The 13,213-nt window shown below is 36.2% G+C and overlaps 1 protein-coding gene across 1 annotated transcript in view; it reads right to left on the bottom strand.

The window, feature by feature from the left end:
• Positions 1-11,065, bottom strand: part of LOC106054137 (macrophage-expressed gene 1 protein-like) — a 30,159-nt gene extending 19,094 nt beyond the window's left edge. Inside the window, exons 1-10 of the mRNA XM_013209888.2 lie at positions 10,923-11,065; positions 10,033-10,194; positions 7,659-7,796; positions 6,890-7,095; positions 6,307-6,443; positions 5,413-5,572; positions 4,331-4,565; positions 3,311-3,452; positions 2,300-2,474; positions 123-294 (exon numbers count right to left, since the gene is read on the bottom strand). Coding sequence (XP_013065342.2) covers positions 123-294; positions 2,300-2,474; positions 3,311-3,452; positions 4,331-4,565; positions 5,413-5,572; positions 6,307-6,443; positions 6,890-7,095; positions 7,659-7,796; positions 10,033-10,194; positions 10,923-10,928 — 1,533 coding nt within the window. The 5' untranslated portion in view covers positions 10,929-11,065. The remainder of the gene's footprint in view (positions 1-122; positions 295-2,299; positions 2,475-3,310; positions 3,453-4,330; positions 4,566-5,412; positions 5,573-6,306; positions 6,444-6,889; positions 7,096-7,658; positions 7,797-10,032; positions 10,195-10,922) is intronic.
• Between the last annotated feature and the right edge of the window lie 2,148 nt (positions 11,066-13,213).

Below are 13,213 nucleotides of genomic sequence, written 5' to 3'. Positions count from 1 at the left end.
CCCCCCCCGAAAAAAATCCTGGATACGCCCATGTAAAAATCGCATAGCAAACATTTCTGAATGAGTAAAAAGGCTTTTCTTTGCTAAAGTTAAAGAAAGTTTAAATATGTAAGCAATCTTACAGATGTTCCAGTAACCAAATTCTCTTGTCCTTCTTTATACATTCCACCAAACAAATATCCAGAATTTTGTGGAACTCGCTCAGTTGCAACACACCAATAAGTGGAAATTTCAATATTTGGAACTTCTTGAATTGTTTCGTCACATGTCATAAAGAACTTGTACCAGGGGCAACTACAAATATATAAAATAAACGTTTACATTTTCTATCTTCACACAAAAAAAAAGGAAAAAAACATGACTCCGAATAAAAAGACAATTCAACACTATGTTTATGATAATATGTTTGTTGTTGTTGTTGTTGTTTTTTTCAGCAATTAATTATTATCTCTTTATAACATGTTTGAAATCAACCGACACAAAGATAAAGCAATAGCAGTAAAGATTATGCCATAATAGAAATTAAATTAGCTTCACGACCAAGTAAAGGCAGCAAATTGATAATAATAAGATTGAAAGAGTCTAATCACCTAGACTAGGGCATCTATCACAAAGACGGATGACTGCCTGGTGATGTGGCATGCGCTTCGGACTGTCATTACGATAACCCCGGGTTCGAACCCTGCCCGCTGCCATTTACCATTCTAGAATCTGTTTTGGCTAGGACAAACTATCCCCATTTCTGAAGACGCGTACAAAACGTTTAAAACAAACAAACAAACAAAAAAAGTCCTTTGTTATGCGACCTAGTTACCTGACCACTAATAAAGATACCCATCTACTCTTGAGGTAGTAAAGCTCCCCTTTCAAACCTTGTGGTCTATATGGCAGATGATGTAAAGATCATCTGTTTCTGTGACCTACGGTTAACTAGGGTATCATGTGGCCAGCACAACGACCAAACGCCTTTACTTTTCCCCAACAAATGTCAGGTACCCAATAGAGCTGGGTGGACTCAGAGGCGCCCGAAGATCCCGAAATTAAAAATCCCAGTCTTCACCAGGATTCGATCCCGGTCTCAGCCACCGCGCCTTGAGGTACTTGCCACAATAAAAACCAGCCAACGTTTAAAAAGTAACTGAACGAAATCGTCCATTCTCCAAATGTGTTCTCCCAACTGTCATATTGTACCTGGCTGCGGATCAGCCACAAAAAGGCTAATTGTTATTTTGTAAGCATCAACCCCCAAAATGGCTGCGGATCAGCCACAAAAAGGCTAGTTGTTATTTTGTAAGCATCAACCCCCAAAATGACTGCGGATCAGCCACAAAAAGGCTTGTTATTTTGTAAGCATCAACCCCCAAAATGACTGCGGATCAGCCACAAAAAAGCTAGTTGTTATTTTATAAGCATCAACCCCCAAAATGACTGCGGATCAGCCACAAAAAGGCTAGTTGTTATTTTGTAAGCATCAACCCCCAAAATGTCATTAGAAATGGTGAAAGGCCAAGCCCCAGCAAGCGTGACATCCTGACACCCTGTAAAATGTATTAGAACGTTGTATTTTTTTTAGCAACGTCTTAATATGTCTTACTTAAATTTTAATGTCAAGTTTGGCTGTAATATAGTTTGAATGAAGTTGCAAAGTTCACTCTTTGTCTGTCTGGTACAAAATTTGAACGCCTTTTTTTTTTCTCGCTGACCCATAATCGGATGAAGTTGAAGCTTTGCACAATTATTCATTCGCGTAGGTAGACAATACCTAAATTAATAAAACAATAAAACAAAATCAATCAATTGGTCAATTAATTACAGGTTATGAACTATTTTATTTAAGGGAAATGAATCCTACAGTATATAGAGAAACAGTTAAATATGTCGTGTTTTGTTCCCTTCAATAATTGTTCACGTTATTTCACCCACACCCATTCTAGGGTAAAGTTGAAACTTTAAATAAATAGGTATTATACTAACAAAAGATGATCCATTTAAAAAAAGTATTCAATTAATTATTGGTAATTAATAATTTTGTTTGATATTGATAAGGCGAAATAATTTCTAAACAATTGAAAGATAGGCAAAATTGGTAGAATCAATCTTGTAGATATAGAGAGCATTAAGTTCCTGAAAACATATTAAAGAGTTGCGAAACTGCTGGCTGAAAGGTTTCTTCATTAGGAGGTCAAAGTAGTTGACAAAGAACTGAATCTACTATTTGGTAAGGAAAAGTTCAGACGTCAACGACTATCTAAATCATATGTTCTATATCAAAGAGATATTTTTCTTAAGCGGTTCATACCTCTTCTTCTCCACTCTGGATTCCATTTCTCCCCTTCTAACAGTTTTTTGTAAGAGAACTGCTTTGTATGATTGGGGGCAGTCTCGATTGCCGGTTTTAGGGTTATCCAAAGCAAGACCCTGACACGAATAGTGCGTGTCATACTGTCCATACACAGAACAGTCTTGATAAAAACCTGTTGTTGCACAAACAAAATGTTTTTAAATTTTATATGAAAATCAATACAAATTTACATAAACTGTATTTTTTTAAAGAATTGGAGATATGATTAAACGACATAAACCTCTAGGTTACATGTCATGGGGGATTGAGATCAAATCCCGAATGGAACCGACTTGTGTTTTATAAGCGCCTAAAGAAAAGAGACTAAACCTCAGCACAATAAGCAAGCTTTTGCATGGCCTATGCGCTGTACAGTGGAAGTTTTGTAAACAAGAGTTATTAGAGTTAGAAATACCTAAGCACTTTTTCATGCACCCAGTAAATGGATTTCTTATATATATTATGATTTATTTACATTTTAAAAAATGATTCATTTATAACAATCTTTATATGTTACAGTGGTTCGAAGAAAGAATTAGAATTTGTCCCATATGATATTCCATAGGCTTAATTATGAAAATTCATATTTCAAAATTTTGAGAACACAGAGGCTATAATATAATAAAACAAACATTGGCTAATACAAAATAAAACAAACACAGGCTAATACAAAATAAAACAAACACAGGCTAATACAAAATAAAACAAACACAGGCTAATACAAAATAAAACAAACACAGGCTAATACAAAATTAAACAAACACAGGCTAATACAAAATAAAACAAACACAGGCTAATACAAAATAAAACAAACACAGGCTAATAGAAAATAAAACAAACACAGGCTAATAGAAAATTAAACAAACACAGGATAATGCAAAATAAAACAAATACAGCTAGGCTAATACAAAATAAAAACAAAGTTTTTGTCATATTTAGAAAGAAGTTTTAGCTTTGAAATGAACAAACCTCCAAACGTTAAGTTCGTAAGACGAGCGGAACAAGAGCCGTCATCAAAGTTGGCAGCAATGTTGAAATTCGGGGAAGCTACACGTGTACAGCCTTTGATTGTGTTGGTCGAGTAATAGAGCTCAATAGACTGGCGGAGGATCTGTTATAGAATGCATTCAATGTTCTAACGCTATTACACGTTATCTAATCATGATCAAGCATATCATTTGGGACTATTAAGGGCTAGAAAAATAATGGAGTCAAAATATGTCATCTTACACTATAGAAGTTTAGGACTGCTGATGAAGTGTGGTTGTGTGTGTGACAAGATAAGTGTTCAAGAAATAGAGTAAAGATACACAACTCAAGATGACGACGCAAAGAGCCAGAATGCACATTTGGGAAAGATACAAGAAAAGAAATTGCATGAAACTGAGACATAATAATAACACCTGAATGTGTGCGCAGCCGATTTGGCGCGTGTTCTAACAATATGTGCCTGGTCGCATAGTTTGTGATCGAAGTATTTCATCTCGAAGGTCTCGGGTTCGAAAATCCTAAGAATGTCAACTTAGTCAACTTCTATTGGTGAAGACAGAAATAGAACATTAAGAACAATATTCTCATTTACCTGGGGTTTTTTATATATTTAATATACACATTTTGTTATAAATTATATATTTTTGAAATAAGATTGAGGCCCTGGATGGCCACAAAATTTGGCAAAATCGTAAATCCGACCCTGGAATAAAGAAGACAAGATGTAGCTTCTTGTTAGAAAAAAATTGCTATCAAGATTATTATGTGGTAATCCAAAGTTAATATTGTTCAAAAAAGATTATTGGTTTATTCAGGCTTGCAAGAGACAGAGAGAGCAAGAAGTATTAAAATATATTCACTTACTATTATTCAGCCTTTTCTTTGATGCTACGCTTAAGCATTTTAATAACCAAAAGAACGAGAAGTTAAACACAATGGGAGATGAGATGCAATAGGGCCTGCTACCACACAACAACATGAACATGTAACATAGCCTACCTCTTTCAGCTGACTAAGATCTGTTGAAGCTAATTCAGGTAGGTTCTTTAAATTCACCAGAGTGTATAATGGATCACCGGCTCTGTCAATAGCAACCAGGTTAGAGTCCACCTCTTTAGTCCAAGCGTCCAGAGTCATATTCTCAGGTGAATAGGTCGGACCGCCAAGTGTCGTAGTCAATGAACGGACCAAAATCTTTTGATATGTTTTATCGGTTTCATCGTCGATTGAATTGCTGCAATAATAAATGTTATGAATAACATGCATGTGCAGGACTCTGTCTCTCTTTTCTCTCTCTCTCTCTCTCTAATTCTTATATGTATATAGATATAATTATATATATATATATATATATATATATATATATATATATATATATATCTTGGGCGTAGCCGGGAGGGGGGGTTGGGGTTCAACCCCCCCCCCCCCGAAATGAAATTACCCCCCCCTGGGGGGGGGGGGTCGGAGTTTAGTGACTGATCTTTTGCTTTACTTTTGTTTATTTTAAGTGAAATTTTAATACTAAACCATCAATTGCCTTAGCAGGAGCCAAGGGGGGTTTTGAGTTTAAAACCCCTACCAGGGGGTTTTGAGTCTGAAACCCCATACGAGGGGGTTTTGAGTTTAAAACCCCCTACCTTTTAAGTTTAAAACCCCCTACCTTTTAAGTTTAAAACCCCCTACTAGGGGTTTTGACTTTAAAACCCCCTACCAGGGGTTTTGAGTTTGAAAACCCCTACCAGGGGGATTTTGAGTTTAAAACCCCCTACCATGGGGTTTTGAGTTTGAAACCCATTAAATATTGCCATGGTTTGAATTGTTTAAGAACAGAAGCGGAAATCTTATGAAGGGAATAACACAAAACCCACTTTACCTAGAACACACACACACACACAAATATCATTTGCTTTATTGTCATTTATGACAACCAACAAAAAATGCGCATCTTGCAATGCAGATAAGACTATAAACTCTGAGTGCATTAGTTCACTTCGTAAGGGATTGTTTTCTGACAAACTATTTACATGAAAATTATAAATTCATTTCAGAGTTACGGAGCCAAGTATCTGGTAATGACTCACCTGTAAGATGCGCCTAAATTAAAGAAGTTAAAGAAATGTGCCTTAGCAGTGGCTATTATCTTAGCTCTGGATTGCACGCTATTCAACACAAATTCACTTTTGAGATAGTCATCCTTTACTAGACCAGCGCCAGCTGTAACGCTGGTCGAAACGTGAGTGCCTAAATAAAAAAAATATTTTAAAAAATGTTTTAAAAATATAAAATGCGATGAAAAATGTAATTAATTATTTTCAAATTATTTATCAAAGATAGCAATGTTTAGTTAATGAAACCTTTTGACGTACAAGATTACCTCGTTGTGTTAACAGCAATGTCTAAATCAAATGTTTCAGGATTATGAATGGGGTTCTCACTTTGGAAGATGGAGGAACGGAACTATTATAGCTTGTGTGGAAGAGTGACATAAACTGCTTGGCTACCTATCAAGGAGCTCGAGTTTGAATCCCGACTCGAGCTGAATTGTTATTGTGAACGCCTAAGAGAAACACAAAAACTTGCCCGCATGTACTCGCATCTCTCGAGTCCACAAAAGATATCAGACCATATTGCACATAGCGTGCCATATAGCATGCAAGATGCGATCTTTCCAAAAAAACAATTCTAGTTATACACAAAAACATTTTTTTTAAATCAAGTTTTATGTTATCTAATCCGAAATTTGTTTTTAAAAAAAATAAGACTGTAAAAGAAGACTTCATGAATATCACGTCTCATGTGTTACTGTGTCATTACACAATCACATATAGTCGCTGAAAGTTTGTATGGGCTGTTTCTTAAGAAATGTCATCTAGGATTTTAAAACTTTTCAAAAGCAATATATCTGGATTAAGGATTCTGTTTTTTAACTGGTATACAGTATAATTTCTTAAGTAAATAGTAGACTTTGCATTTACCAAAATCTCTAACAAGACGTTCTCCCTCGTATCTGGCTGTTTCTGTTTGGTTCAAATCCAGTCTTCGTGCTATACTTAGTAGGCGACTTTTAAATTGTTCACTTAATACATAGTCTGGTTGAAGTTTCGTTATATATCTAAAACAAAATAAGCAATTATCTTTTTTTTTGTGTTTATTTTAAAATAATTATATGTATTAGTATCGATTTACTATCACATATTTTTTTCATCTAAAGTATTGGTTCATATCTAAAAGGTTAAAAACAAATTAATCAGTGTGTACTTAAAAATGATGCATTGGTTTAGTATTATGGTATAATTAACACAACCAAGATTTAGGTACGTTGAATATTTTACACATTTATAATATTTCAGATACATGCTTGGTGTCGTTCTAGAAGGCCTGAACCCTAGCCTGCAACGTCACAAACTGTGGGCTGTTTAGACCAATAGCTCGTTGCCACGCCTTACAGGCCTGTGGCGTGGCAACGAGTTATTAGTCTAAAATACCCACATGTTCAGGCCTTATATAACAATGGTCTATATGTAACAGAACTAGCCCTAAAGAATAGTGTTTGCTTACCTGCTATACTTAACCTGTAATCTAACAGTGACCGCTCTATCCACCATTTGCTTGATCTTTATGTCTCTATGTTCCCTGGAAAACGAGCCACTGATGGAATTCAGATAACTTGGAAGACCAGCTTCAAGGTTGATTGTGTTAGCTGTGACTGAAGACACATTCTGCCCACGTTCGATCCAATGTTCTTCGTGTTGAACTTTGCCAGTCTGTGAATTGAAACATTTAATTTTTTTTTTGTGTATCTGTAAGTTATAAAGTTAAACAAATGCATAAACAACAAAACGTAGAACGCAAGGCGGGAAATTAATTGTGAGACATTCTAAAAAAAAATGCTTCTTGAATACAGTAAACCACACTAATCTTAGAACTAATGCAGATCAATGTGACTTAGACCCAACATGATACCTCAAAATGTTATCAGTTTATCAAAGAGAAAACAGAAAGTCGCTGCAATGACAGAGTAGGCCCTACCGTACACTTATCTATGATTATAATGGAGGAGATTCAGTAACATATATATATATGACTTTTACTATTATAGGTCAGGGACCGGATTTTTGTATTGACAACAGAAGCTATAGTTTAAAGACCCCCTAAGAATATATAGCGCTCCATATTTCAAATAAAATAGGATCTTTTCAAGTCACGGTTTAGGTCTATTTATCACTTAAGTGTAGATTAAAGACCTTTTTGCGGAAACTATTGAACGGAATTCAAAGGTGAGTTATATATATATATATATATATGGGCCATGTAAATTGGTTATTACCTTAATAGGAACGGTGTAGACGTTGTCAGGGATAAGAAGGTGGCCATCATCCGTCACTTGGCACTGTGAATAATTCAGGGATATGACTAATCCCATGACCTCATTACGTAAATTATCCCACCCAACGCCTGGAAGCACCTGTAACAGAACAAATAAACAACATAGAAACATTACTTGTACCATCAGACATGTAAAGACTTGAATATTACAATATGAACTATATAGTTTATTAACTACATTTGGTCACGTAAGAATAAGTGTCAATGTCAAGGTTGTTTTAATTGTATGAGCAACAAAGAATATGTTTACATTTCGAGAAACAGCATTGATTTCGTGAGCCAGTGGCGTCTTTAGGGTGAGGGGAGAATTTAAAAATCTCCCCCGGCCCCCCACTTGAGGGGTCTCCAGAATGAGTTTTCGAAATTTTTTTTTTACATTAAATATTAAATATTACGCAAAATGCAGAGCCACAAATGAGGTCAAGCCCCCCCCCCCCCCCGGGGTCCCCAAATAATGGCAAATTCCTAGCTACGCCACTGATTTCCACCAATTACATCTTTCAAACTCAGTTTAATAAACGAAACGATGAACACATGTAAATTTTCTGTTAATTGTAAGAATCTATTGTATATTTGTAAAACACAACACAAACATACAGTCTCGCTCAGAGACTTCCCTGGAGTGTTTACATCACTGTTAGTCTTTTCTTCAAGCTTCTTCAAGCTTCTATTTTTTTCTAAATATTCTTAAACTTGTCGACCCACAGCGTAGCATACGCCGCTATTTAGCAGGGCCCGCCTTAGGCCACTGCAACCTATGCGACTGCAGTGGGCCCCACACTTTCATAGGACCCGCGCTAATTCTAGGTGTAAATTATTAAATTAAACCATTTTATAACTTATAACAGATTTCCCGAGACCTCCTGATTTACCAGGACCTCCTAGAAATCTCATGAAATTGCAAAATATACGAAAAAGTACTTGAAATCTCATGAAATTATTAAAATCTTTTGAAATCTCATAAAAATCTCCTGAAATATATAAACAAAAAAATGTCATTATGGAAAACTCCAATCCTAAGCGCGATTAAAAGAAAAGCGGCATTATGCAATACCCGTAATTGTGGAATCTGGTGAAAGAAGGCTTGTAATGTAAATCTGTACGTAGTAAAGAATGAATAAAATACAAAGACGAATTTATTTTCTAATACAAACTCTTAATTTTCACTTTTTATCCGTATCCCTACCCAAACTTAGTCCCGCAAAATCTTTTTCGTATAGGGACCCATAATGGTGAAGTCCGACCCTGCTATTTAGTGAGTGGATTACTTGTTCTTCCCCCACCTCATTTTTTGTTTTTCGCCACTTAAGTAACGTGGGGTAACACTAGTCCGACTTGAAAAATAAAAGAGTGATCTTTCCATGACTTCTTGGTCACAATGGTTAAGGATCAATACTACTTGTTCTCTCCCCCCCCCCCCTTCTTTTTTTTTCGCCACTAAATTTACGTGGGGTAACTCTAGTCCGACTTGTAGAAATAAAAGATTGATCCTTTCTTTACTTATTTGTGTCTAAACTGTTGTGCCATGTAGAGAATTATATATAGAGATTACGTTCGATGACATCTATTCAAGGTCTTCGAAAATTCTGGTAAGACATAAACATTTTTTTTTGTTTTCGTTTTTTTTTTTACACATACACAGACTAATCTCATAACCTGGTCAGCCCTCTTCACCCGTCTTGCGCAATGAGGCGTGACCAGCCCTCTTTGGCATGACTTGCGTACTGATGCGTGACAATTTTCTAAATATATAAATATATATACATTTCTCTCTTAACTTTTGCTTTCATTTTCAATCTCTCATTCTTTATTACTCTTCCTCTCTCTCCCTCTCCCTCTCTCTCACACACACACACACACTCTCTCTCTTATTCCCTTTCAGTAGTACTCTCAAGAAGGTAATATGTAGCCTATATCCTACCACAGTCCAAACTGGTACCGACAAGCCTTTTTTCATTTCAAATTTACAATTGATTGAATTTAAGTGGAGCGATGTATCTATATCAATAAGTAACAGTTATTATATAACATCTATTATATAGATATTTGACTCATTGTGTTCCCAAACTGTGATTTCTGAACAAATATTAAGCTACCCCCCCCCCACACACACACACACACACCCGAAGGGTTTTTGTCGGTGGGGGCGGTAGATGCAATATAAAAATTGGTTAGAATATCAATAATTAGTATATAAGATCAGTAAATAATTTTGTACACAAAGTGTACGATTTCTCCAAAACTTTTCGCCCCTAACCACCCTCCCCCCCCCCCCCCCGCACGGTTTTAAATATAAATTCGTATTTTTGTTTCACCTCAAGCCGCTTCATTTCCTGTTTACCAATCCCTGACTGCTCCAAGCATCTTCGTGGGTCATTGTCTGGCCAGTTGGAGTTAGATCTTTTTTGTTTGTTTCCTAGTTGTTCTTCTTGTGAGGTCACTACAAAGTATCCAAACAGCAACAATATTTGGGAAACCTGGGAGGAAAAATGTAGATCTATAAATTTGTTTTTTTGTTTTTATTAGACCTCTGCTTTAAGAATGTGTTGATGCGCCAGATTGAAATATTCGTTGAAATGTTGAAATTAAACTAGAGTACAGGACTGACGTATAAGATTTAACTTAAGACACCCCCCACCCTCCCAACAGTCCTATAGTGAGTTTGTGAGGAAGATTAATTTTAATTTACTGAGCGCCTAAAGGCAGCACGGAAAACCAACTCCTAGATACCCCCTCCCCCCCCCCCCCCACTGGTCCACAAATGAGATTGGACCAAAAGCGCTCTGAGCATGCTATAAGCATGAAAGTAGCGCTATATAAAAGCTATAATAATAATAATAATAATTAAGTTAACGATGTATTCACTTTGCACTTCCTAATTGTACATCAGCTTTACCCTCTAGGCACCTGAAAAATCATATTTAGCACTAAATTAAAATAGGTAGACTTATATAAGGGCCACATATAGATTGAAGTTTTGAGATCATATCCATTTGTCATCCGATTCTTGTACACTACACCTGAGAGATAATTAGAAATCAAAAGAAACGGACAAACAGGCGAGCATAATCTAGATTAGATTAGAGATTAGATTACATTTAAATTAAAGATTAAAGAATGAAATTGAGATTAGATTAGATTAAGATTAATAATAAACGTCTGATTTTGTTAAATGAGATTAGATTAGCCAAATGCATTTAATTACCTTCATTTTTTAAAAGCTTTACTTGGTTGTGATGTGCGAGTCAATCTCTTCTCAGAAATATGAATCTTGTTTTTCAAAGGCATATATGCTACTGATCGAAGAAGTGAAAATGAATTGGGTTTTTCCGGTTCCATGTAAAGGGGGAAGTCCCCATGACGTGTTAGAATGCTTTCATTAATACATATAACACACACACACACTAGATGTCAAGCTGACCATCAAGCTAGGCCGTTACAACCTTTAGAACGGAAGGAACGTTACGGTGCTGGTGAGAGAGAGAAAAAAAGAATAGGGTGAATGGAAGAGATATTTCTACCTCAATATCTAAAGCTGTGCCATTGATGGTACTTAAGATAAGATAAGATAAGATAATTTTATTGGTCCAAACAAATGGAATTCGGTTTCACTAAAATTGTCCACCCCAGCATTACTACTATAACAGTAACAATATAAACGAAAACAAAAAAACATTCAAACAGGAAACTTACCGACATACACACACACACACACACAACCAGCGCAAAAGAGTTTTCAATTTATCTTCCATCTTTCTGTTCTAGACTCAATAGAGAGAGGGCGGCCACTTCGTCCAGAGCAGATGTAATTGTGGATGTGGAAATTGTCTCTAAACGGATATTATATATTTTGGAAAGACATCTTTCATAAAAATAAATCTTCAAGAGATGGTAGCTTTGTTTGAGTAATATAAGAAGTTTTTTAATTAGTCAATTTAGTCATGTCTTTTTGTCATTGAAGTACTACTGTACCAGAAGATGATGACCAGTGTAATTAGACTAATGATGGTTGCCGTATAAAAGAGACGTAGTCAACTGTTAATTGTTGAATGGTGCAGACTTTCGCTGCCTGTCGATGATGGCTGTGTCGTCATCAAATTTGACGATGGGAATATTAGCTGATGGGTTTCGAATGTCATCAATTTTATCTTATCTTATAAAATATAAAGACGTTAGTAAGTGTCAATCTAGCCATACATGTTAATCAATGACTTAAACTCTGCCAAGTCATTGGTTTTCCTGGCTGACTCAGGCAACCCATTCCATTCTATAATAGCACTAGAGAAGGAGGAGTATTTGTATACATTTGCCCTAACATATGGAACAAGGAATGTGGTGTCATTTACGCAGATAGTATACATTATAGGTGACAGAACGCATCCTCTCGGTGCTCTAGTACCAGACACATGGCCATTCGCTTTCATACATTAAGAAGGTTTTATTAGAAAATTTAAAACCCATGCGTTCATGTGTTCTCTGAGATTGAAATCAGATTATGATCACGTGATGGGGTTTAAAACGGATGAGAAGTCAACGAATAATACTCTAGCACAGTGTTGCAAGATGACGACACAGACTGTCCAGCATGAGTAGCATTGCATCGTCGCTACTTCTTGATGGTTTTATGCAAATTGGTGAGGGTCAAGACGTGTTTTTACTTATTTCAATATACTTTTCGGTTATTTCCAAGCGCTTCGTTGAAATTGATGTAACTGCAAAGGGACGTTAATCGTTGCTAAAAGCTTTTTTTTTTTTGGTCGGGGGAGGGGGGCTACTCAATCGCATAGGTTTTACCAGCCACATCATGAGGAGGCACAAAACTGAGTGCAAGGTTCCTCAGCCCCCCTCCTCATGACCTAATTTGTCACCAATGTAACGTAGTGGACGAACTATAAATATTCGAAGGCGCGGTGGCTGAGAGGTAAAGCGCTGGACATCCGAACCGGGAGTCCCAGGTTCGAACCCTAGTGTGACTGGGATTTTTCATTTCTGGATATTTGGGCGCCTCCGAGTCCACCCAGCTCTAATGGGTACCTGACATTAGCTGTGGAAAAGTAATGGAGGTTGGTCGTAGTGCTGGCCACATGACACCCTTGTAAACCATAGGCCACAAAAACTGAAGACCTTTACATCCTCTGCCCTATAGACCACAAGTTCTAAAAAGGGGAACTTTACTTTACTATTAATATTCAGTTGAACACGAAAACATTTTCAAATACTTTCTTTCTCTTAACTCTTTCTCTCCGTAATTATTTTCTTCGTTCCAATAGTATTATTTATTTGGCTCATTTGTATTTCACTATTCTATTATGATTAAACTTCAATAACTTTTTTGTTTGATATCAGAAAATGCTATAGTTGGCATCAAATTATACGCTTCCTTCCCCCGTCGTCCTGCGGGAGGTTTGGACTAGGAAGTAATTATCTTTAACTCTTAAGGAACATCCGAAACATGTAAAACATTTTTACAAACAGAAAGAGTTAATAACTAATAAT

This window comes from Biomphalaria glabrata, chromosome 4 (assembly GCF_947242115.1).
Source record: "Biomphalaria glabrata chromosome 4, xgBioGlab47.1, whole genome shotgun sequence".
NCBI lineage: Eukaryota > Metazoa > Mollusca > Gastropoda > Planorbidae > Biomphalaria > Biomphalaria glabrata.
The sequence above is the reverse complement of the archived record's forward strand: the minus strand, read 5'-3'. Positions and strand labels throughout refer to the sequence as shown.